This window comes from Macrosteles quadrilineatus, unplaced genomic scaffold (assembly GCF_028750875.1).
Source record: "Macrosteles quadrilineatus isolate MER2022 unplaced genomic scaffold, UCM_ALF_1.0 Scaffold_7__1_contigs__length_78375512, whole genome shotgun sequence".
Taxonomy (NCBI): Eukaryota; Metazoa; Arthropoda; class Insecta; order Hemiptera; family Cicadellidae; genus Macrosteles; species Macrosteles quadrilineatus.
The window spans coordinates 64,427,552-64,452,656 of NW_026542600.1; the positions used below are offsets into that span (position 1 = coordinate 64,427,552).

General features: G+C 36.8%; 1 protein-coding gene across 1 annotated transcript in view; it reads left to right on the forward strand.

Annotated features, from left to right (window-relative positions):
- LOC128998129 (serine proteinase stubble) overlaps window positions 1-11,518 on the forward strand; it is a 43,341-nt gene extending 31,823 nt beyond the window's left edge. Inside the window, exons 3-10 of the mRNA XM_054424128.1 lie at window positions 1,489-2,667; window positions 3,123-3,215; window positions 5,470-5,760; window positions 7,830-7,906; window positions 8,718-8,818; window positions 9,727-9,995; window positions 10,583-10,737; window positions 11,318-11,518. Of these exons, the coding sequence (XP_054280103.1) occupies window positions 1,489-2,667; window positions 3,123-3,215; window positions 5,470-5,760; window positions 7,830-7,906; window positions 8,718-8,818; window positions 9,727-9,995; window positions 10,583-10,737; window positions 11,318-11,479 (2,327 nt within the window). The 3' untranslated portion in view covers window positions 11,480-11,518. The remainder of the gene's footprint in view (window positions 1-1,488; window positions 2,668-3,122; window positions 3,216-5,469; window positions 5,761-7,829; window positions 7,907-8,717; window positions 8,819-9,726; window positions 9,996-10,582; window positions 10,738-11,317) is intronic.
- Window positions 11,519-25,105: the final 13,587 nt, after the last annotated feature.

Here is a 25,105-nt window from a genome sequence, read left to right on the forward strand (position 1 = left end):
GGCGAGTTTTGATGTTGCATGTTACATGTTCTTCCAAAAGTCGACTACCTTTACTTTAAGGTAAATTTGACGGTTCGTCCATCACAATACATTTTTGGTTAATAATACCAGTGGTTACCAGGAGAGGCCGAAACAGTTTTCAAAGTTAACAATTGTTTTGAAGAGTAATAAGTCTACAGATTTAGAACTGCAGTTGTCAAATGCTTATGCTCCTAGCTATTTGGGCCGAAACAATTTTTTTTGTTGAAAATCACTTAAGTTCCAACCTCGTAGACCTACGAGTTGCAATTGTTGCGAGTTTATTGGGTTCCTACATTTCTAACTACTACAATTGTTCCCAAATGCTTGACTGCCTAATACCATAGACACATGAATTACAATTCATGACTCGCATCTACGGATTTTTAATTGGTCTGGGTTCAAGCTCTTTACCTTACACCTCCCACAAGTCACAGCCCATCAGCCCCTGCAGGTCGCGCCACCAGCCACCTGTACTACCAGGGCTGTAGTTTATGCACGACTGCGCGAGAAGTGTTCTTTCGTCGGATTACTGTATAACCGTTAACTCAAGTGAAACCGGCCTCCTAACTACGTCCTATCCTCCTATCGTGCCTACAGGCGCATCACCTTACAGCCTGGGAAATTCCTCCACTTATTTTTCCAAAGACAATAGTTGCAATTGATCAAAATGATCATCGTAGGGTTATTAGGTGAAATTGTGTAGTCTTGTTTTCTATGAACCAAATCGAAATATGTCCATTCGGACGGTTACCGTTGTTAACTGTCATATGGCTTTAATGCCAAAACGATTTGATAAACACACAATACATTCACCGCACAAATGTATCAGCAGTTTTTAAACTAGTATTCAAACAAATCTTCTCGTTTGAACAACAAAATATTTATTCTCAGATAATAACCATATTTTATAATACTGTGCGCTTAGGAACTGAGTTGCTTGTGACAGTCCAACTTGGAAAACAACATTGCATTTATTTAATTCCGATATCTTGCATATTTCCTTTATCCTGTGGTTAATAGGCATGTCGAACTATTTTGAAGTATATCAAATTTAGATTTATGCTAAGTGCGATATTTCACTAAATAATAATAATAAATCCAAAGAGGAAGTTTCGTCTCTTAGACTTATGATGTAAATTTGATTATGTTTCTAACAAAATAATTATTATTTAGCTACAATACAAAATAATATTTTCATGGGTCCCATTTACAATTGCAATGTGGATGAAAGTTATCAGAGAAATTTGATTTTCCTACATTTATCTATGTGAAATAGGGTTAAATTTTGTTTGATTGTCCTGACATGGTAACACTGTTCATAATATGACATAGTCTGTTTGTGTTGTGTTACCAAGTTGATGTTGTTTGATTATGCTCAGCATTTGATCATAATCTGTTTGTGTTCTTTTGTCATGTTGGCATGGTTTGATAATGTTCAGTGTTTGATCATAGTCTGTTGTGTTGCAGGATTTGGTCGGAACATCCGCCACCTCCCCTGTCTGAGTCGCAGGACCGGCGAGACTGGAGTCTGCATGTTCGCCTTTTCCTGCGCCAAGGCCAATGGCACTCACCTCGGAACGTGCATCGACCGCTTCTACTTCGGCAGCTGCTGCAAACTCGCCGAGCAGAACGATATAGTCGCCGAGCCCATAGATAACAATCATATCGCAGAAGAATTCCCCACTTTGTCCACGGAAAGCTACCATATTTCCACCTACCAATCCGTGCACAACGTAAAAAATACTACGGCAAAACCGGCCGTTCAGTCAACGACAACGCCTAGAAATAAACCAGAATCTACGACACCAAAACCCGCAAAGAAACCGACGACGAAACCACCAGTAAGTGTCACCTCAGCGTACACAACGAAACCGTTCACATCCAGCAAACCGTACACGGCCAACACGGCCAAACCGAAACCTTCCAGTCGACCGTCGCTAAAGCCACCGAGTACTGGAAAACCCTCCTTGACCTCCAAACCCTCATCATCCTCTAAACCCTCCACTAACACGACCTCTTCCAAGCCGCCACCGTCAAAACCCTCTTCAAAACCCCCTTCAAAACCCTCTTCTTCAAAGCCAACGTCGAGACCGTCCAGCAAACCCTCGGTATCGTCAAAACCAAAACCCTCTAATGCGACAACTTATGCAAAACCTGGACCGACGAAACCCGTCAACGGAACTGCCACCAAGCCGTCAAAACCGTCACCTACAAAAAGACCGACAATCTCGACATCCTCAAAGCCTTACATAGCCACACAAAAACCGTCGCTGTCGACGTCAAAGCCATCGTCGAAACCTACGAACAAACCAAAGCCTTCGTCGGCGAGACCTCCGACAAAACCAACAAGACCAGTACCATTGGTGACGGCGTCGACGACGGACCCTAACTACGTCAAGTTGCCGGTGGTGACCGCCACGACACAGAGACCGACCTCCGAGGTGACGGTCATCAGCAACGAGGTTGTACCGAAGCCCGCATCAGAGACACCGACCAACGTGTCATTGGAACACGAAGAGGAATCCTCCAACGTGATCGGTCCAACCACCGCCTCACCACTATTGGTCACTTGGACCACCGTTGACGAAGTGCCTGTGCCTCCCCTTCCCAAACCAGCCTCCACGCCGAGCTCCACTCCCGTCAAAAGTGAGTCGTTATTGTAAGATTTCAAATAGATCGATTGTATAAGTTACAATGCATGAGTTACATCGATGGTATAAAGTACAGTATTGCATTTTGGGTTTAATGATTGCTCTGCAACGGATACAATGTAGACAATTAATTAAGTTACCACTTCTCTGTGGTTGAAAGGAAATGAATTAGAGCTGATTTAGAAGGCTCAAAGTAGTTATTTTAGCGCCTGTATTCCAAAAGCTATCCCGTTGATCAAATGCGAAATAGCTATCCTAACATAGATGATAAAATCCTCTTGCATTAAAAAATTATGTTATGATTACTATGGGCAAAGAAACTATAACAAAACATATATTCCGTTTTTGCATGTGGTACATTACAATTTTGTAATCCGCTCAATCAATTGGCAAATAAAATCAGAGAAAGTATAATTCCTCGATGGTTGATATGACGTTTTACGATTTCAGATGAAACGAAGCCAACGACAACTTTTACAGAGACTACGCAATCCTCGCCAACTTGGGTACAAGTTTCTGTCTCTACTCCATCTTCTGCTACAGGTATGAGTGTGATCTTAATTTACATATGCATTCCTTCACCTAAAGAATCTGAACACCTATAGCCCTTCATTGATTTTACAATTATGAAAACAAGTTTAAATTGTCTACTGCTTCAGGCCTTCGTTGCAACAAGACTCTAAAAATAGGTAGTTGGATCAGATCATGCCTAATTGGTGCTTGTCAGTTTTAGCAGCCAAATTTTCCTAAAGTTAGGTTGGGAAATCCTGATGTATAATTATGTTGCAACCTACAGATATGTGGTTGATATATGTTGAAAGTACGTAAATCAATGAAAGGTTCATAAAACCTTCTAGTATAAATGTTTCTAAACTGCTATCAGCAAGTAGTTATAACACTCACAATTTATAACAGTTGCATCAAACAAATCAAGATAAATATCTAAATAGCAATTAGCATTTTATTTTGTAATTAACGTCACTTTTGGAATAGTTTATCATTTACATTATACGTAATATGTAAAGACATTGGAAAAGAAGGTTTGCTTTACCGTTAAACAAGTTCAAGAATCATCTTGAAATTAGGTTGCTTGCTAACACACGATGAATAAATGAAGCTCTATTAAAGCTATGGTGAATTTTAAATGAGTTCCCCCCTACTTTTTTCTACATTTCTTAAGATATCATCTCCGGACCACGTCAGATTATTGTTGAGTAGTAAGTACATCATTTTGACTGGGTATACATTTTTGGCCGCCATCTTGGATCCGCCATATTGGATACAAAGTTTTTTTTCAAATGCAAAGGTAGGGTTGTGACCCATTATTTCCAACTAGAATTGTACGCTGATTACAATGCCGCAATTAGTTTTTAAAAATCTTGATCCGTTCTAAAGTTATGAGGACTTTTTATAACTTTATTTTTACCGCATTTTAACATTGTGCATTTACAAACTAAGACCATAATCTCAAAATAGTGCTAGATAAAGATACACCACCATTTATTGTCGACTTATTTTCACTTGGTTATGAGGGATGTAGTTTTTTCAGCCGCCATCTTGGATCCGCGATTTTAAAATGTGATCAATTAATTTAAATATGAAGGTGGTGTTGTGACCCATCATTTTGATCTAACTTTTTATGCTGAACTCAATGCCACAATCCGCTTTTCATTTGCATCTTTGGATTTTGAAATATTGAAATTTTAAATAAGAGTATTTTAATATTTCATCAAGAAAGCTTGATAACCAAAAACGGATTGCGGCATTGAGTCCAGCATAAAAAAGTAGCTCAAAATGATGGGTCACAACACTACCTTCATATTTAAATTAATTGATCACATTTCAAAATGGCGGATCCAAGATGGCGGCTGAAAAAACTACATCCGTCATAACCAAGTGAAAATATGTCGACAATGAATGGTGGTCTATACTTATCTTTATCTAGCACTATTTTGAGATGTTGGTTTTAGTTTGTTAATGCACAATGTTAAAATGGGCTAAAAATTAGGTTATAAAAATTCCTCATAAGTTTAGAACGGATCAAGGTTTTTAAAAACTAATTGCGGCATTGTATTTAGCATAAAATTATAGTTTGAAATAATGGGTCATAACCCTACCTTTACATTTGAAAAAAAAACTTTGTATCCAATATGGCGGATCCAAGATGGCGGCCAAAAATGTATACCCAGTCAAAATGATGTACTTACTACTCAACAATGATATGACGTGGTCCGGAGATGATATCTTAAGAAATGTAGAAAAAAGTAGGGGGGGAACTCATTTAAAATTCACCCTGTATACAAACTAAGTTCGCGACACATGACAATTTAAGTAAACAGAACATCATGAAGACTCCCACATCCAGAATGTCTGATCTCTGTGTTCACTAGCTGTAGTAAGGCATTCTAATCTTGGGTTTCATTTGTTGGAGAAGCCTGTTTGACAAATTCAGCTCCATCATTCTTGGAGGAAACACAAAGTTCGGCAATGAAATCTGGTACAAGGAATTTGATGTACGCTGATCATGCGAAATCAATAACTCAAAGTAAGCTTCATCGTTTATTGTTTTTCAAATTCACGAGAAGCAACCTTTACGAGTTCTCAACGAGACCTGCAATTTCGCACTATAAACCATCTTGAAACCATTGTGAGTGCGTTGTCTGAAAGGAGTAAAACACAAGAAAAACAATACCTGACTAACTGAGGATACTCCCACAGTTTATATTCTTCTTGAATGCTTCTATCACCAAAGGTGAAAAAATGATTTGTTCATAAAACATATATATATATATTCCAGATGCAGCGAAACCAGGGCCAGTGTCTAGTGTTGCTTCTACTTCCCCAACGTCTTCTACGACTCCCCAACCTCAAAACCAGACTGAGGCAACAACCCTTGAAGTGACATCTGCGATCTCTTCCGCGACAACTCCAGTTGCCAAGTTCAACGAAACCTCCACTACCTCCACTTCCTCCACTTCCTCAATTCCCTCGTCCAACGTCTCAGCCTCCTCCCTTCCGGAAGTCACAACAGAGGTCCTCCACAACGAAATCAACACAGAAAACGTCAACATGTCCGACTATCTAGATGGTAAGTTTTCATTTTACAATTATCATCAGTTCGTACATTTTCGTTTGAATTGTTGATGGAAAGGTAGAATTTACTAATTGTTTTTATATTTCCATTAATTTACAGATCTCACACTCAAAATAAACCTTTTACAAAGAGACATTTTACTTACAATGAGTTTGCGTTTAGGCCTAATACTTTTTAATCTTGTCGGTTCTTCGTCCATCGGAACTAGCAAAAGAATAATATGTTTTCAGCTCTGGCTTTATTATTTGATCTAATGATAATTTGATCTAATAATAAATAAAAATATATAGAATTTGATCTGATGATACAAATATTTGTGATGTTGAGTTTTCGTCTTAAAAAAACACTCCCATCAAAATATAACTAATTCATCTGATCGGCTGGTTATCAGAAGGTTGCCCGTTCGGTCCTGATCCTAATAAAAGTCAGCAGATTTGTCATGGTTGGACTCAGCTGTCATTATTCATTGGGATTGATTAAATGTTCCTTACTAAACAACCAGCTGATTTAAGTCAGTACCTACCTAATAAACAACAAAGCTATTGATGCAACGCTCAAACAGCAGAAGGTGGAGATGTTTCTTCAAAACACGATGCAACAATCCAAGATGCGGCAGTTTAGAGGGCCGTGACCTTGAGTTTAGCGTTCAAGGACAGCCGAGTTCCCACCATAACACGTTTGTTGCGGTAATAATAATGCCATTGCTGGCCGATTATTGTTATGAGCTTTGTGCCGACTTTATTGTTTCGGCCTTGATGTTTTGGCAGGTATTTTTTTACTGCAATTACTGTAAACAATAAGCTTTTGTAGGATTAATTGCCGAGAAAATCTAGAACAGTTGTATTCACTCGCGAGTCGTGAGCATTTGTGAGGTCAACTATTGTTTGAACATTTGTTTTGTACAGTCTTAAATCTTCTTTGTTTAAAGAAATGAATATGTAATTCAATGGTATACTAAACCGCAGCTATTTATTTAGTTGTAAAAACTCCGTATTTAGGCACTATAAAATTATTTTCTCACTATAGAAAATAATAATAAGGATGATGGATTTTGATGGAATGAAACAGAATATTTATACAAACACATCTCAGAGGGAAGAAGGTGTGGATGATAAATAAAAGGTGTGGATTCAAAGAATAAACACTTTGAAACAGTATGGGAAACAAAAATATCACGTAGGCTAATTGAACTTTGTCCTCAAAAATTAAATTTATTGAACGAGACCTATTCCTAAGCTAACTTATCAATCTTTATTTTATCACATTTTGTATGTTAAAATTACAATACAGTATATAAACAATTTTAATGGCCAAGGAAATGTTCATCATCATCATCATTTTGGATGATAGATCCATAAATCGATGGTCTTATCATACTTTTAACATACTACTTGTTTTGATCATTTCCGGATTTCTGTATAATTACTTTGAAAAACGCTCGTTTAACAAAAACGTTTTCTTGGTTTGTAGTAAACATGTTGTAACGAAGACGAATAAATAATTATACATATAAGCAACATTCATAAATATTTCGTACAAACAATATAGCAATAAAGGTATAAGAGTCTAAAAGACACACGCACAATTAAAAACATCTCTGTGCTAAAAGGAAAATAATCGAAAGAGCGTTATAATTGACAAAATTTAAGATATGATCAAGATTTTACTAAAAAGTTAAAAACATATTACAACTGAAGAATTCAATATTCTTTAACATTTGGTGAAAACAAGAATAACAAACGAAGTACCGTATTGCAATGACGTTATTGGAGTTTAACAGTGAAGATATAACATATCGTAAAAAAAAAGACTAACAGTTATAAATTCTCTGTGATAAAAGGACCAATAATCGGCCGAACCCCAAATAAAGCACGTGGACAATCGGAGCGTGAGAAGATGTAGGAATGCGGAGTGAGTACCCAGGCATCGCACGTGCGCCGCGCCGCGCCGGCCCTCCGCGCATGCCATGAGACCAGTCGCTGCCTCCGACTGACCGGTGCGCGGCCGCGGTGACGTTATTGTCATGGCCATGGTCACTTTTAACACTTTGTTTCTGCTTGCAGTCTGCGGTCGACGACTCTTCCCTCAATCAAGGATCGTGGGCGGAGATAAGGCTTCATTCGGCAAATGGCCTTGGCAGGTAATTATTTATTTTACCAATACAACCTCATCTTACGAAACTGGTTCAGGTTTTGTTTACAATACCGAAAAAATAATTGGTTTTGACTGGAGAGCTGTAGCAATATTTTTTATTACGATTAGATATTTTTTTACAAATCCCTAGATTAATCTGAATGCTACAGCATTTTTCTTATGAAAGTTATATTTGGGAGTGTTGCAGTCATCTTGTTAACAGAATTTAAATTTTTTTCCGATTTTGATCTTGATGAAATTTGGCTTGAAGGTGAAGGGTGAGATAAACTTGAATGAGTTCGTGAACCAGCATGATCATACCATGGTAACGGGGTTTTATGCAATAAAAATTTGTTTTCCCCATTTCCAACCCTCGAAACATGAAATTTCCCAATTTCTATCCAAACTATATTCTAGCTTAAAAAAACAAATAATTTAGTAGCCTATTTTGAGGTGTTTTGTATGGTTAATTACGGTGAAAATTCAAAAAAATTGTAAACTTAAATTTCCTAAGTTATTCTTATGAAGAATAAGTAAACTGTTGAAGTTTTCATTGCTTATGCATGCAATTTTTTATCAAACTTGACAAATTAATTTATTTTATACTAAGCTACTAATATTTTACAAAAAAAAACACACTTTATTAACCTCCCTGCAGCAGCAAACCTGCATGATATTTATGGTACTCATTAAACCTTATGTTATTCAACTAGATTTAAGTGAAAATAAAATCAGGAAAACGGAAATTTGCTTGGTCTGCAGGTTTGCTGTGATGTGGTATTTTATCTATAAAAATAATCGTAATTGTGTATTTTTAGATTTCACTGCGCCAATGGAGAACTTCCACCTACTTACATAAATGTGGAGCAGCTCTTTTGAATGAAAACTGGGCCATCACAGCCGCTCATTGTGTGGAAAAGTGAGTAAAATGACCGATGAATGGTGAATAATCATTCTTATTTCAGATTGAACAATGCAGTAAAGTTGACTAGTGTCACAATGCAATTGCTGAAAGTTACCTTAAAAAGTAGGTTTATATGAATACAACTACCCAATGTAATAAAATAAACATCTCTAAAATTATAACCTTTGGACAAGTCAACCTGGCATAGGATATATAATTTTATATTACAAATCACCTTAAAATCGTGAAATGTTGAAGTTTATTCTTTTTCATCCTATTTCAGTGAAAATTAAAAATCATCTTGCATTTTGCTTTTTATAGCGTAGAGTGATAAATACACACAACCAGGATGAAACTTGAATTCTTGAGAAACTTGTGTAAAACCTATATTTATACAAACCATCTTCATGGATATGTAAAACAACATTTTGACTATGATACAATGGTTTACGGACAGTAAAAGAATGAAGTTTCAAATGTTGAATGGGTGTTAATTTAATTGTTAACAGTCTTAATATATTTTTTTAATATTTAAAAATTTATATATCCTTTTTAAAAACATCTACCATTATATTAACTAAATGGTGCTGTGATAAGTTAAAAATAAACTTTATCATCTAGATTTGACTCATAATGAAATAAACAAATTGTTACTACACCTAATGTTAAATAACCATACTATTATCAATGCAAAAAACATTCAAAATTATTTTGACTATTAGAGAAAATAGTTTAGAAAACAATTTTCTGTAGAGAGGAAAAAGAATTTTGACATTAGCCCAGTCTGTTAGTGTTTCATTTCACCATGTACTATTCTAACAATATACAGTATATTGGCTACAGCTTGTTCATAAGAAAGGAATGTCTACCCTAGTATTTAAAGTTCAATATTTTTATCAGTAGACTTAAACAAACCTTTACAGCGTTGCCCCGAGCGATCTTCTTCTTCGACTTGGAGAGCACGATCTATCGCAGGAAGATGAACCTTATGGTTATCAGGAGCGCAGAGTCCAGATAGTTGCGTCTCACCCTCAGTTTGACCCAAGGACCTTCGAGTATGATCTTGCTCTCCTGCGTTTCTACGAACCAGTCACCTTCCAACCCAACATTATCCCGGTCTGCGTCCCACAAGATGACACTAATTTCGTAGGATCTACCGCATATGTCACAGGATGGGGAAGACTTTATGAAGGTATTTCCTGATTTTATGTATTGTTTCATTTGGTAGCAAATTCAGTTGATGAAAATTAAGATTTGTTTAGTATATTTTGTAAGTTAAAGATTTTTGGCAACATATCCTGCGCACAACACAGTATGACCGTGTATCATACTGTACAGTATCATACTGTAACAGTTAACAGTATGACCACCTTATTAAGGCTTGAGACATTTATTACAAAACCCTGTTACTAAGCTAGTCCCTTGAACAATCAGCAAGTGATATAAAACCATAGGGTGACTTCAGGGCCGTATTTCCCTAATGCTGGACACATCAGTTGCCGGGGACCTCATAGATCCTAAATACGGCCCTGGGTGACTTTAGAGGAGAGGTGAAGAGAGAAAAGAGGAATATTGAGGAGGAAAAAGAGGAAGAGGTTTTATGAGAAAAGAAAAACAATTGTTTATTGCAGTCTTGAAAAGTATTGACCAAAAAATCAAACATCACACTGGTTTTAAATTGAATATGTAAAATAAAGTAAAAATCAAGACAACCTCTACTACTGCCGTGAAATTTTACAATATACTGTTTTCACACAAACATTGATGTACCTATTTCAGATGGACCCCTTCCTAGTGTTCTTCAAGAAGTGTCTGTGCCTGTGATCAACAACACTGTCTGTGAGACAATGTATAGAGCTGCAGGATACATCGAACATATCCCAGAAATTTTCATTTGTGCCGGCTGGAAGAAAGGAGGCTTTGACTCTTGTGAGGTAAATACAAATCACATCAGCATTTCAAAGTACATCAGCGAGCCAAATTTAAATTGTGTATACAACACTTAGGTTTTAATTCACAGTGGATTAATTGTTTTTATTTGTATAGTATCTGTAAACAAACAAAAAAAATATTTTATTAAGAAGCTGGCAGTCTCTTTTAACCTTCAATTGTGTTGTCCATGTGTGATTCAGGTTGGTGCATGGAACGTACTAAGCAAAACAAGGAGTGAGTCGGAACAAGAATGAACCTTTTTTATTTTTTAAGTGGTGGTACCATGACACAAACCCCTCCTCACTTATCAGCCTTAGTTTTTCAATCTGTCACACTACCAATTGAGCCATGACTCACCTCCTTAAATCAGTTTTTATAACTAATTAGTTTTTGTTGGTTTTTATACATTTAATAAACTTGAGAAATATAGAATTATATTTTTGTATCCCAAAAAATATGCTGTAAAAATCAAATTTTGTTTGTCCTCAGGTGAAAGATGACATATTTATAAGTTTATAAGACCTCTGTAACAAATGTTTCTGTGTTGATGCATTTGACATGAAAGTTTCTACGATGTTCTAGGGAGACTCAGGGGGGCCCATGGTGATCCAACGCCCAGACAAGCGATGGCTGCTGGCGGGGGTCATCTCCTGGGGTATCGGCTGTGCAGAGCCAAACCAACCAGGTGTCTATACCAGAATATCTGAGTTCCGAGGATGGATAAACCAGATACTTCAGTTCTAAATCAGAAAAGACAGTGTTTTGGTTTAGCATTCAACTCAAGAAGAGAAAAACAACGTTCTAGATCTACCTGTTTGGAATGATCTTAAAAACTTCTTTAGTGCCAGCTGGTGATCTAATCGCGGTGAAATTTCTGATAGTTTTATCAAATACAATTGACATGTATATTTCTCTGTTTTTGTAGAGAAAATATTTTCAGTCAATTTGACTAAAAATATACAATTAGACTTAAACACTACGTATTTTTTTATTGTAAACTTTGAACAAGTTTTGCCAAAGTGTACATTAGATATTACCAGTGGTCAAGTAGAAGAGCTAGGCAAAGGCGAAAGAGTCGACTTAACGAGATCCTGTACTTAATGAACAATCGATTGTGATTTAAATGTTCGGTCCGATCAGTTGTTTGGGTACATTTTACAATTTGGACTACCTGTTGTTAGAAGTAGTAATTTATTAAGTATTACTTGAACATGTGATATATTTACTACTTTGTTGTTTATATTGAGACACGCTTGTATATTTTGTTATTTAATTTTGGTGTTGCTCTTGTTAGTATTTATTTATTTATTATATAGTTCACACATCTCAATAGCAATTTATTGCATATATAATTATTTATAATGAATTAATATGATTGTGATATAACTTTTGTAACTGATAAACTACTTCTTATTAAAGAAGTAGTTCAATTGGTCATTTTTTGTATTTGGATACTTTAATTTAATTTTAAACATTGCTGCAATAATTAGGTGCAGTTTTCCAAAATCCAAAGTTATTAACCTCTCAATAGTCTTTTTTTTATAATAATGAGTATTTAGGAGGACTTTCTTTCTTAGGGACCCTGTATATCATTATTATACTACTCACTACTGATCCATAAATATTTGAGTGTAAAGATTATTTTCTAGATATGTAGCAACTCAGTTAGCATAAAAGTTATTCAACTCCACTGAAATGGTCTAATTCTGCATAATTTTTTTTTTATTAAATCATCATTAATACACGTTTAAACTTACAAACCTCTAAGTTTAAATTTATTATGGCAATGATAATTTTAATTGTATTACATGTATTTCTCTTGATGGTAAAATATACAGCTTTAACCCTAATGAGCCAGCACTTTTGCCTTAAATGTGTTAGGTACTGAAATAAATTGTATCTGGCTTATGCAATATCAAATGAGTCTGAAAACGACTGACAGTTTTTAAAAGAATTTTACAAGGAGGCATACCCAGTATTCCTTCAAACCAACTCTAGAATAAGATTGGGTTTTATTGGAAATAATTTATGAGTCACCATAAAAAGCTGTAAATTATATTTGGTAACAGGCAATTGTATCATTCCATGACTGTAGAACTCAAGCTAGACATTCATCTTCACAATTAGTGATGCCATGATTTTCTGCAATAGGATTGTGATAGTTTTAATTTTACTAAGCATTGAATTATTTTTATGTAAGATAGTGTTTTAGTGATATTTTCTATCCTTTTCAAATTTCTTGATTTAATTCATCTTAGTATAACTCGTTTAATTTGTTCTCAATCATCCGATAAAAACAAATTAACATGTCCAAAAGTGTTCAAAAAGTGTAATATATAGATTTTTATTTTTATTTTCCAATCAAATCATTGATTTAATTGTATATTTGTAGCCTAGCAATGCTCTTTTTATTCTTAATATATCAACTAGAGTTTTTTTTTTACATTAATATATTTGCTAAAACTTTCTTAATGGAAAAAACAAATATAAGTGATTAAATGGCGATTGTAAAATATGTTATGTCATAGTTTGTGGATAATTTGTAATACTGTAGTTTACAGAAAAATTGTGTCGAAAATTAAACAGTTACAAGAAAACCCTATATTAACAAATAAAGAAACAGTGTTTGTGTAAATTTAGTCAGAACCTAGAAAAAAAGATTTTACTACATATACATATGATACAAATTTTCAATACATGGAAGGTAATAAGTATAATTTAAGTATTTCTTTTTTGTTTACTGTTTATTAGGTTTTTTATATTTTTTTACTCTGACTAGCTCTCTGGTGTGTTTATTTTTAACAAATATCTAACTTGATTATAAATAAATATGCCTAAAATCAATTGGATGCATCTGTAAACCAACCTGTTTTTAAATCATGGCATCACACTCAATTCTTGATTTTTTTTCTCACTCAAAACTATGAGCGGTTTTATAAATAAATCTGTTTTGCTTTATTTATTAGGATTTGCAGTTTCATTTCAAATCAACCTGTATAGTTAACACCCTAAATACCCTAATACAATCCACCCAGCATAGGATGCGTCTGATTTACACATGTGAGGCAGGTAAAAATCCCAAACTTTGTTTCTAAGAGGCACCCAGCAAAGTCCTTGGAGTTAAAATCTTAACTACCATTGCTACTTACCACCACTGTTAATTACTACCACTCATAACATCAAACCATCGATAATGACAGTGACGATGAGTGGCTCTCCAGAAGCAAGGATAAACAAGGATAAGGTCTAGGATAACTTCATGTAAGTTTAAAACATGAACATGAACATGAACATTTAGCCATGAAGATGGACAAAGCTTAAGAGGTTCAATAGATAATCTGTCGCCAAGTTGATAGGAGCTGGAATAGAGCTTGACCAATTCACAACCGGCTGATTAAAATCACCCAGAAGTAAAATTTTGGTTTTAGGGTCACACGAAGCACTTAACTCTTCTTAAGAGTCAGCATAGGAGGAGAATAAATGAGATGGAGATTAAATAAGAGCCTCCAATGATGTAAGGCTGACCAAGGACATTAGCAGAAACAAAGACACACTCTAGGTTGTTTGCAGAGGAAGGAAGCTCATAGGAAGGATAATACTTATGCACAGAAACTAGAGCCCCATCTCCAGAGACTTTCATTGGAGATCTATCACACCTGAAGACATTAAAATCTTGAAGGTCATAGCTAAGGAGTGAATATTTTTGGTGATAAATTGGTTTCAGTGAGCACTATTATTTTGTAGATACTTGAACAAACAGACAAGTTACTCTCTTAAAATAAAACATGCAATTTAGAACAAAGGCCATTGACATTTTAGTATAAGTCAACATGTGTTGAGAACCAATGTTGTCAACAAAAGACTTAAACAATTTGTTACGAACTTTGGTGTCAACGTAGCTTTTAAAACAATCATGTAAACATATGTTTACAATTTCTTATCATAAACACTGATAACTATTGAAAATATTTTGAAAAAGTAGTGTTTATTTTTTTATTTTTCATAAATTTTCAAAACACATGTTGAACTCTGGAGTTTACGGGACCAAAAGGTGTCACATTTTAGCATGGGCAACACTGCTGGTATTGTAAATTAAGTAGTGAAGATTGTAGATAGTGTAAATACTAATTTCATGCGGTTCTCTCTGGAAGACCAAGAATATAGTCAGTGGCGGTTTCAAAGTGGGTGGGGGGCTATAGGGGCTCCCCCATTGGACCCTGGTAAAATAAATTGAATCATACATTTTGTCCTAAAACATAACAAAGAATTTTGGACAAGGTAAAATGGCTTTAGAAAGCCATTAACAGCCTTAAAAATACAAAATTTTACAGTGGAGGACCCCTGGAACCCCTTTCTTTCTTGGGGACGTGGAATTTTGGCACTCGTTACATTTTCACCGTAGTGAAATATTATAAACTCTTGGTAGCTTGAGTTTCCTGCAGAAAAGGATCATAGCTGGAGAGAATTGAGTGGAATCATGGATTGCGCTATTCATAGCAAACCTACATTCCGGTAAATTCTGATCCCAGGTTTTGTGATCATCTCTTACATACTGTGAAATCATAGTGTTTAAAACACGATTATATCGTTCTGTAGGATTAGATTGGGGACTGTAAGGGGCTGTATATTCCAATTTAATTTTCCATTCATATGCCATTTGTTTGAAAATGTTAGCTGTAAATTGAGTGCCATCGTCACATCGTAGAATCTCAGGAGCTCCATATCTTAATAAAACCATATCTCGAAACTTTTCTAATACTTGTTTAGCAGTTGCTGACTTTAACGGAGTACCTTCAACCCATTTTGAAAAATCGTCCTGGATGACCAGTGCAAATTTATTTCCCTTTTTAGATCAGGATAATAGTCCTATTATGTCGGTTGTAAGCATGTAAAAATTAATGAGTTACACTTCGTTTGTAATATTTGAATTAACAAAATTGTCTTATAATTATCTTTGTTCCTCCAATTACTTTTCCAAATAAATGAACGTGTTTGTTTATGAAAGATTACAACAACAATATATGAAACCAGTTGAAATATTGCAGCATTAAAATAAAGTCAACATAAAATCTTACGTAGTCGTTTATTCATTTAGAACTTACATCTGCCAATAAATATTATTCAATCAACGAACATGTAAATTCACATTATAAAAATAATCAGTTCAGGTAAAGAAAACATGGCAAATTCACATTAACCCTTTGAGTTGCAAAGATTATTTATTGATTTATTCATCCTTCGTTTAATGATGTTTTCTCATCATCTTATGGACACACTCACGGTAAGGATGGATGGATAAAAAGTGGCAAAATTAGTTGGTTGATTTTAAGTGCAACTTACAATGAATTCACCTGTCCCGTCTACCAACACAGATCTCAACCGTTTAGCGTTTATGGTGAAAACTTATATCACGATCTATTACGGACAGGTTTCCTCATGAGCTACACACAAAACCAAGATTCAAACCCTCCATATACAGTAATTGTTTAGTCAATAAGAGATATTAATTAGTAATATTTTTAGCTATAAGAATTTCTACCAACAAATCAATATTTTGAGTTTTAATATTTTCGTAATGTAATCTAGTTTTATCTGAGTGAGGCAGACAGAGATAATAAATAAATAAATAAATAAAAACGTCTTTATTAGCCAGCGTTTCTCTGATACATGTCAGTTTTTCAGAATAACTTTTGTCATTAACCTATTGCACTTACAACTAAACATTCATATCTTTTAAAAACCTTTTAATCTTAATCTTAAAGGTATTGTTGGATGCAACGGTTTTTAGGCTCTCGGGTAGTCCGTTGTACAATGTGGGTCCGAAATATGAGAAACTTTTCTTTCCCAATTCCAAGGTGACCCTTGGAAAGTGAAGCCTCCCACCATGACGTGTCCTACGTTGTATGACCTCATCCCGGACAGAAAGCCTCTCGCAAAGATAGTCGGGCTCACGGAGAGTCAGTACCCTGTGAGTCATGCAGCACGTCAAAAACCTGCACATGGCTTCCATGGGCAACATCCCGGCTGCTTCACGGAAAGGGGAAACATGATCAAATTTTTTAAGGCAGAATACAAATCTGATTGCTGAGCTTTGGATTCGCTGTATTCTGCACATGTCTTCCTTAGTGATACTATTGCCATATGCAGGGAAGCAGTAGTAGACTACTGACAATATCAGTGACTGCATGAGTTGAAGCTTTGCAGCCTCAGGCAGCATACCTCTGAACCTGTACAGACCTCTCAGTCTTCCTATTGCTCGTTGGGAGACATGCGTGATGTGATCTTTAAAATTCAAATTTCTGTCAATAATGACGCCAAGAGTTTTGGCTTTGTCACAGACTGCCAGACTCCTACCATCAAGATTGATGCTCAAGCCATTATCTCTCAGTGTCTGTACTAGGTTCACAGGGGCAGTATGAAGTACAGTGCACTTGTCTGGATTCAGCCTAAGCCCATTAATGCTAGACCATTTGGAGATGTTCTCCAGATCAGTGTTGATCTTGTCGATGGCCTCATTCATGTAACCAGGCTCATAAGACAAGTGCAACTGGGAATCATCTGCATACAAGTGTGCAGTACAATGTTTTACACAGCTGGGAAAGTCAGCTGTGTAAAGCGTATAAAGTACAGGCCCCAAACAGCTACCTTGAGGAACGCCCCGTTTTTTGACGAGGGGATACGATGTTTCACTACCCAATCTGGTAACCTGCATTCGGTCGATAAGGTAAGAGCGAATCCATGTAGTGATTCTATCACTAAAACCCATATATTTCATTTTTGCAATCAGCATACTATGGTCCATAGAATCAAATGCTTTGGAGTAATCAAGCATGACAAGTGAGCTATGTTTCCCTTTGTCCTTGGCATCAATCATGTCACAGAATAAATTGGTCAAAGCTGTACATGTGCTGTGGTTTTTTCTAAAACCCGACTGTAGTTTAGGTAGCAGCCTATTGTCATTCATAAATTGGGATATCTGGTCAATCACTATTTTCTCTAATATTTTAGATATTGCTGGAAGTATTGATATTGGTCTAAGATCTTCTACCTTAGTTGGTGCAGCTGTTTTTGGCAATGGCCTGACAATACTTTGCTTCCATGCATTCGGGAATACTCCACTGATGAGTGACTCATTTACAAGATGTGTGATTGCTTCAATAGCAAACGGACTCACAGCTTTTAACATGTCTATTGATATCTCATCACTGCCTACAGCTTTAGACTTTATTTGATTCATCACTACTTTTACAGTTGCTTCGGTGACAGCACTAAATCGACATTCGCTTCTTGTTTCATCTTGTTTATTAGTCATATAAAATTTAATAATTTCTTCATCAGCCTTGATACCAGACCCCATTTTTGTAAAATATTCATTAATGTCATTAGCTTCAAAACCGTCAATAGTTTCTATACAATTGTTCTTATAAACTTCGCAATTCTTTATACATTTCCAGAAATCTTTGCTGTTGTTTGTTGTCGACAGTTTGTTGGTAAAAAACCTTTTTTTCGCATGCCAGACCATTGAATTCAATCTGTTTCTTATTTCCTTATACTTATGCCAATCAGGATCACTTCTTGACTTCCAATATCTATTCCTTAATTTATTTTTTTCCCTCGTCAGTTTCTTAATTATATCATTTCTCCACGGAGCTACTTTCTTGGTTACCCTTTTACACACTATAGGTGCGTGGTTATCATATACTTTTCTAATTTCATTGGTCAATGCATTTTCAATATTATTTACTCCTTGTAAGATCGTTATCTTTTTCCAATCTATTTCAGAAAGTTCTCTTACCGCTTGGTCAACATTGAATTTTGAAAAATCCCTATATCTGATCATCTTTGGTTTCTTTTGTTCTTTTCTTAGGATCAATTCACAAAAAATAAGCTTGTGGTCCGTAATTGACTTCCCTCTGTGATCTAATATGCTAGGTGCATTTATAACGCCGATCCTCTTGACTTCAACCGACCTGTCCACGAATATGTGGTCTAACAAGGTGGCTGAAGTTGCTGTCACCCTCGTAGGCTCGTTTATTAACTGGATTGTATTTGATTCTCTCAAGAGTCGGCATAAATATTTAGAATCACTACTTGTTTTTGACATAAGATCAACGTTTGTGTCACCCAGACAGATCACAGAGTCGACTTCAACTGCTAAGTCAACAAATAGGGAGTGAAACAAAGAATCAAGGTTAGTGTATCGTACATTGGGAGGCCTGTATACTACACACAGACCCAGTCTCTGGCTTTTTAGCCTGAGGACAACAGAAAGTGTTTCTATACCAGGTGGAAGGTTGGCTGGAAAAATATGTTGGTCATACATAATTCCTTCCCTGATGTATAAAGCAATGCCCCCACCAGCTTCCTCCTCCTCAAATAAGCCAGAAATGTGGTGGCGATCAGAGCGCAACAAACTGTATCCTGGTATATTGAAGTTGTCTGAGGGAGTGTCAGGGTGAAGCCAGGTCTCTGTCACACCAAAAATGTCAAAATTTAAATCAAGGACAAGTTCACACATTTCAGTGAATCCAGTGTTCAAAGAGCGTATGTTTAGGTGACCAATTCTGACATTGCCCACACCTCCCCCTCCGACTAGTTTTCCGACACAGTGACAACACTCTGACTGCCGCCATGGCCACAGTCAGTTGCAGCCACCGCGTCATGGCCCAGTACAGGAGAAAGCGGGGTAGGCATTAAGTTGACATCACCCTGACCAGAGACATGTGGGTCATTCTGAGACTGCAAAAGGGTCCCAATCACATCCATGAGCAAATGCCCGAGGCGAGAAACAGCTCGTCGGCTGAAGTGCACTCCATCACGGGCCAGATCCCCTCTGCCAACACACGTGTTAGCCTCCACGAATGTAACACCGAAGTTGTTACACATTAGCTCAACCTGGGTGTTAAAGTCGTGGAGTGCTCTATAACTAACGTCTCGCCTAATCAGAACACTGTTCAGAACTAATTTTGAATTTGGAAAGTGTGTTCTGGCAGAGTACAAAAGGTCAGCCATGCTGTGGAGAGCCTCACGTTTCCCATGACCCCCATTGTACCCCGGGCCCCCCCGATAGCCACGTCTGAGATTGTTGCATCCAACATGAAAATATATCACAGACAAACTTACACCTAAATAACCTAACAATACATTCTTAATGTCTAAAATCTTTCCCCCTGGACAGCATTCAACATATGCCCCCTTCTCTTTGCACATATTTGTTGAGTACCTTAAGTGTGAGTCCCCAATTACAAGTACATTTCTTAATGTCTTGTGTTGTCCGTCCGGCTTCTCCTCCGGCTGAGATAGACGAAGCCCAGTCTGAGTCACTTCCGCCAGCAACGGAATTTCCCAGCGCTTGTAGCGTACCTGTAATCACAGGAAAGTTCAGTTCGTCTCAGTTTTTGTTCTCGTGCACAGCGTACTGCTGTGTTCCCTTTTTGTCCACGCTTCTCTTATAGGCGTTTGGATTAATTAACTCTTTGTAACTCTCTCTTGTGTATCATTATTCAGATTTTAAGTAAAATCCTCTTATTACTCTAAATCAAAGTCAGTGTTTTATAGTCCCTTGTGGTGTTCTAAATTACTCTCCCCCTCTGTGCTCTACTCTTCTAGAACTTCTTTGTGCGCGTTCGTGAGCAGATTCTCAGGACATTTCTACGTGGACGTATCGTTAACGGTCTACCGCGACAGAAGATAACTATTTAAAAGACATTCGTTTTGGCGTGAACGCTCTACTAAATCAAGATCAAGATCCCTCTATCCCTAGTGACTTATCCCTCTGTGCAACACCTGAGCTTGGACACGACGCCTTCCCCTAGCCTAACATAACAATGGAAATTGATGAGTGACTCTCTTTAATTCATTCATTTAAAAGGTGTTTCCCAGCTCTATGGTTCCCGATCGGGTGGTCCTTCGAATTTTACTTATTTCTCACTCTCTAATTTGTAATTATCTCAGGTTTTACTCCCTCTTTGAACATTCGGCCCACCAGCCGGAGTTTAAAACAATCAATCGAACAGTAATATCTATTACCGATATGCCTCAAGCAACTTGGTTATTGATTAGAACTAACGGTTTCGGTACTGACAACCATTAATGGTCAACCCAAAGCAAAAATTTAATGGTTCTGAACTCGACAGACAGGTTTCAGCTCGCCAGGTAAAGATTTAAACCAATCTCATTGAGTTATACCCTTAGGTAGTAAAGTAGAAGTCAATTGACTAGGTTAGTTTTGCGTCCAAAAATCAACCTTTAGAACTCAAAGTGTTAATATTGTACCAGAAAAAAACATTGCTTATCTAGCTTCAGGATTGCGGTTTGATTGTGATGCGCTAGGTGGAGAGATTGAGCCCCTCTCCACCTACGTTATGGGGGGGAATTTTTCTCTACCAACACTGCCTGGAATCGGGCCTGTTTTCTAGTTTTGGAGGAAGATTGGCAAGCTTTAATCAATGCCTTTAGATCATGGTTACCTAGATAGGTCAATATCATCATCTCCAATTCATTAGATAATTTATAACGTTAGAAAAGTATCTTGACAGTCTGAAAAAGCACTGAGCATCCTTGAAAAGAGTGAAACGCTCCTTGGCTACCGAGTACACCTGATACAACAGAGGACCATAAATTGGCAAGTTTTTACACTCACATTTTTTTAATGAGCTCAGTTCGTTTTCCAGTTGATTGATGTAAAGAGGGTTTCTTAACTTTGAAAACATATCGTTCAATGAATTTTCCCTGTATCTTTTAGATTTTTATCAATTTTAATTCTTCAAGACACCTCTTGTTAAACTCTCCGAATCCTTCATATCGAATGTCGACTGGTGTATTCAACATATCAAAAGCCTTAAGCTTTATCAAATGTTTGTTTAGTAAATTCATGATTACCTGATATCTTTTTTGTGTTGGGCGAAATATAATCCAATGAAGTTCCACCAGAAGATCCAAATACATCTATTAAAGCTCCAAAATTGAGTAAAAACAATAAAAAACCAATATCGATCAGGTGTCAATCGATCAGTGTCAAAAAAAGGTGTCTATATCGACCCTTTTCTGTTTTAAAACTTTATCAAATGGCAATTACACCACTCTGATGGGATTAATATTGACATCAGCTCCTTTGCAAACCAATTTTAAAACCAAACATAACAATTTTTTAACAGCAACATGAAGGGCAGTTGACCTTTATTATTTTGAGCATTAAGATCGGCTCCTTTACTGAGAAGCAGATCAACTGCATTGATTTTTTTCTAAATTGACTGCAACTATTATCGCCTTTAAATTTCCTGTCAATGTCTAGTTTTCAATCCAGAACCAGAATTAAAATTTGAAATAATCCAAAGTTAATACTGTACAATAGTATACCAAAGGCATAGCTAAAAAGTCTATCATGTGTTCTTCAGTGAAAAGTTTAAATGGAGTGACACCTTTGAAATCTTTTATATCTGAGTCAGATATGTCTCTCAAAATCCAATTAAACAAGGGCGAGTTGTACTCTGCAGCCAAATGAAGAGCAGTCTTTCCATCTGCAATTTGTATCTTCATTAGTTTTTCAAACTCAATTACATAGTTTTTTAAACACCTCAGGTATTTAACTGTGCCTTTCCTGGGCACATAGTGAATGACAGTTTCTCTTCTGTCGTCTTGCGCTGTTATATCAACATCAATTAATAAGAGCCAATTAATATAGTGTTCAAACAATTTTGACTTTCAAGTTTTTCCAACACGAAATGCATGAGAGGTTGTTGTCTGTAGTTGGTGCTGGCCAGAGAACCTGCACGATGAAGATATTTCAAGACTTCTAACGACCCACAGACTACTGAATAGTGCATGGGAGTGTTCCCAAGGGTGTCTCTTGCTTCTAATTCTGCCCCCAACTGTACCAGTTTGGCAAGAACAGAAAGAACTTTTTTTAGAAACTACTAGATGTAAAGGTGATTTTCCTTCTTTGTTCTTTTTATGTATATTGGCTCTGAGACCCAATAGTTCATCAATCGCAAAGACACATCCCTCTTGCACTGCAAAGTGTAAGGCTGTCTGGCCTTGACTGTTAGGTAAGTCAATGATCGCTCCTTTATGGATAAGTTCTTCTAATGCTTTACTATTGTTTTTCATAACGGCGATGTGTAGATCTTATTTAAGATGTTATACCTTTGCTTAAAGATCTCTCTTGAGCAAAAATATGTCACAATTTTTTTCTCACAGACCTGGCTGCTATTGAATTTGACCCTTGACCTCTGACTTGAGGACTGAATCGTCTTATGGTTTGTCTCATTAAATAAAACTTTTAAATCTTGCTAATATGACTTTATTGAAAAAAAATTCTCAGTTTTATGATTCAAATCCCACTGAAATCATATTAATAAATAATATTCACCTAAGTTTTATTACTGTTAAACCCCCCTCTTATTTTAACAAAGAAAAAAACAGTGAAAAAAAATTTCTAACATCCTGGTTCTAACAAAATAAAATTCTTCTGTAATGAAAAAAAAACTGTTCAATCTTTAATCAAGTACTCTTTAGTACTCTTTAAAATATCTAAGGAAACCTATAAAAAAAATCACAATTCGTTCAGTCTTCTTCGTTTATGCTGAATACTATACTACTACAAATTTTTTGTTATTTTTTCGTTTTTTTTTACAACTGTACAAATATCAAAATAAACATCAAATAAAATAAATATGCTTCACCTCGAAGAACAAAAAAAATATAATCAAAATTTTGTAAATAAAATATTAGTCTTCCAAGTTAATTCAAAAGGAACAAAAATCTTTGGATGCAGTCGTCTTCTCACTTTTATATCCTTTTAGTGACCTCAACCACAGAAAACGTACTACTATAACCCAGAATGCCAACCGCATGGTAAAAAGCATTAAGCGTTTTGAGAGAGCTTTGCCTGTCAATCCGTAGGCAGCGCCACCAGCGTTGCTATGCTATTGCATGGCAACGCTGGTGGCGCCTTGCATGGCAACGCTGGAGGCGCTGCCTACGGATTGACAGGCAAAGCTCTCTCAAAACGCTTAATGCTTTTTACCATGCGGTTGGCATTCTGGGTTATAGTAGTACGTTTTCTGTGCCTCAACGGTAGTGAGGTGGTAGCTTTCTGACGTCGATGCGGATGATAGACCCATCGGATAGGAAGAACCTCTTTCTTTTAGCTCAGTATCTCCTTTTAAGGACTACAGGACTATCTTTTCGGTATCGGTAATTTTGCAGAATCACAATTTCCTTTGTGGGAGGCTTTACGTCTTGTATTAGGGATGGTGATTGAAGAAAAGGATGTTCTTTGGCGGGCTTGTCCGTCTCTTGCTTTGGTGCATCCACGTTCACATCAACTACTTCTTTACCCAAAATCAACATGTCCTCGCTTTCTGAATCCGCGTGCAAAGATAAGCATGGCGAGGAGGTTGCGGAGCGGCACTCTTCCGTGTCCAACATTTCATAGTCTTCCATGGACATGAAGACTAACTCCAACGGTGCAGAGGACACTGATGGGGATGTACCCTCAAAGGTGATGGGTGACTGGAAGCCTTCGTACCCGCCATCGATGGTCTTATTCAGGGCTTCCAGTACCGGGTCCCATGACAACAAGAATTCCCTTAATTAACCCTTTTTATAACAGTTCCCCGTGGAGTGTCGGAATGGTGGATTGTGACTAGGAGTTAGTGGAGGGTCAATAATGCGTACGCTTCCATCATTTATTAGAAGTGGCTCCTCATCTTTCTCCCTTCCTATCAGTTCAGATGTTTGCAGAGCTGATGCCATTCTCTTTCGTGCTGTTATACTATCCAAAGCTCCCATATCTGTCACTGACGTCCCCAATGCGAGTAGCTCTGCGTATACGCAGACGTACACGCCGCAATCCACGCTGCCTGTGGGCTGTTGCCTGCAGGTGGTCTTCTCCATCAGAGCCCATTCTGGGGCACGGAAATCCCAACTGAAGACATGGGACAGCCGCTCTAAGTAGCAAAGAATATCTTGGAGAATGGTTTGCAGCGCTCTCTTTAACGAGTCGTATGCCTGCAGCAGTTTCCTTTTGGGCCATGCTACTATCAGAACCAAATGGTTTTCTTTGGGCATATGGACGGGAAAGAATATAATATCCCTGTTGAATATATTTGTTCCCCGATGCCAGTTCTTAACCCTGGGCAACCCAACCTGCTTGTACGCAACGTACAAGAAAGTGTCAAAGGGCCAAACCTTATGTTGAATGGGCAGGAGCAAGCTCGGCCGTCCTATAAGTCTTAGATATGCTAAAATTGCTTGGTCTTCAACCATCTTATTTCTTCCTAGAAGGGATTCATACGATAATTGATTTAGGGTCATCGGTCCCCGAATTTCGTCTAGTGCCATCCCCCTTTTGAAGTTTTATTAAAT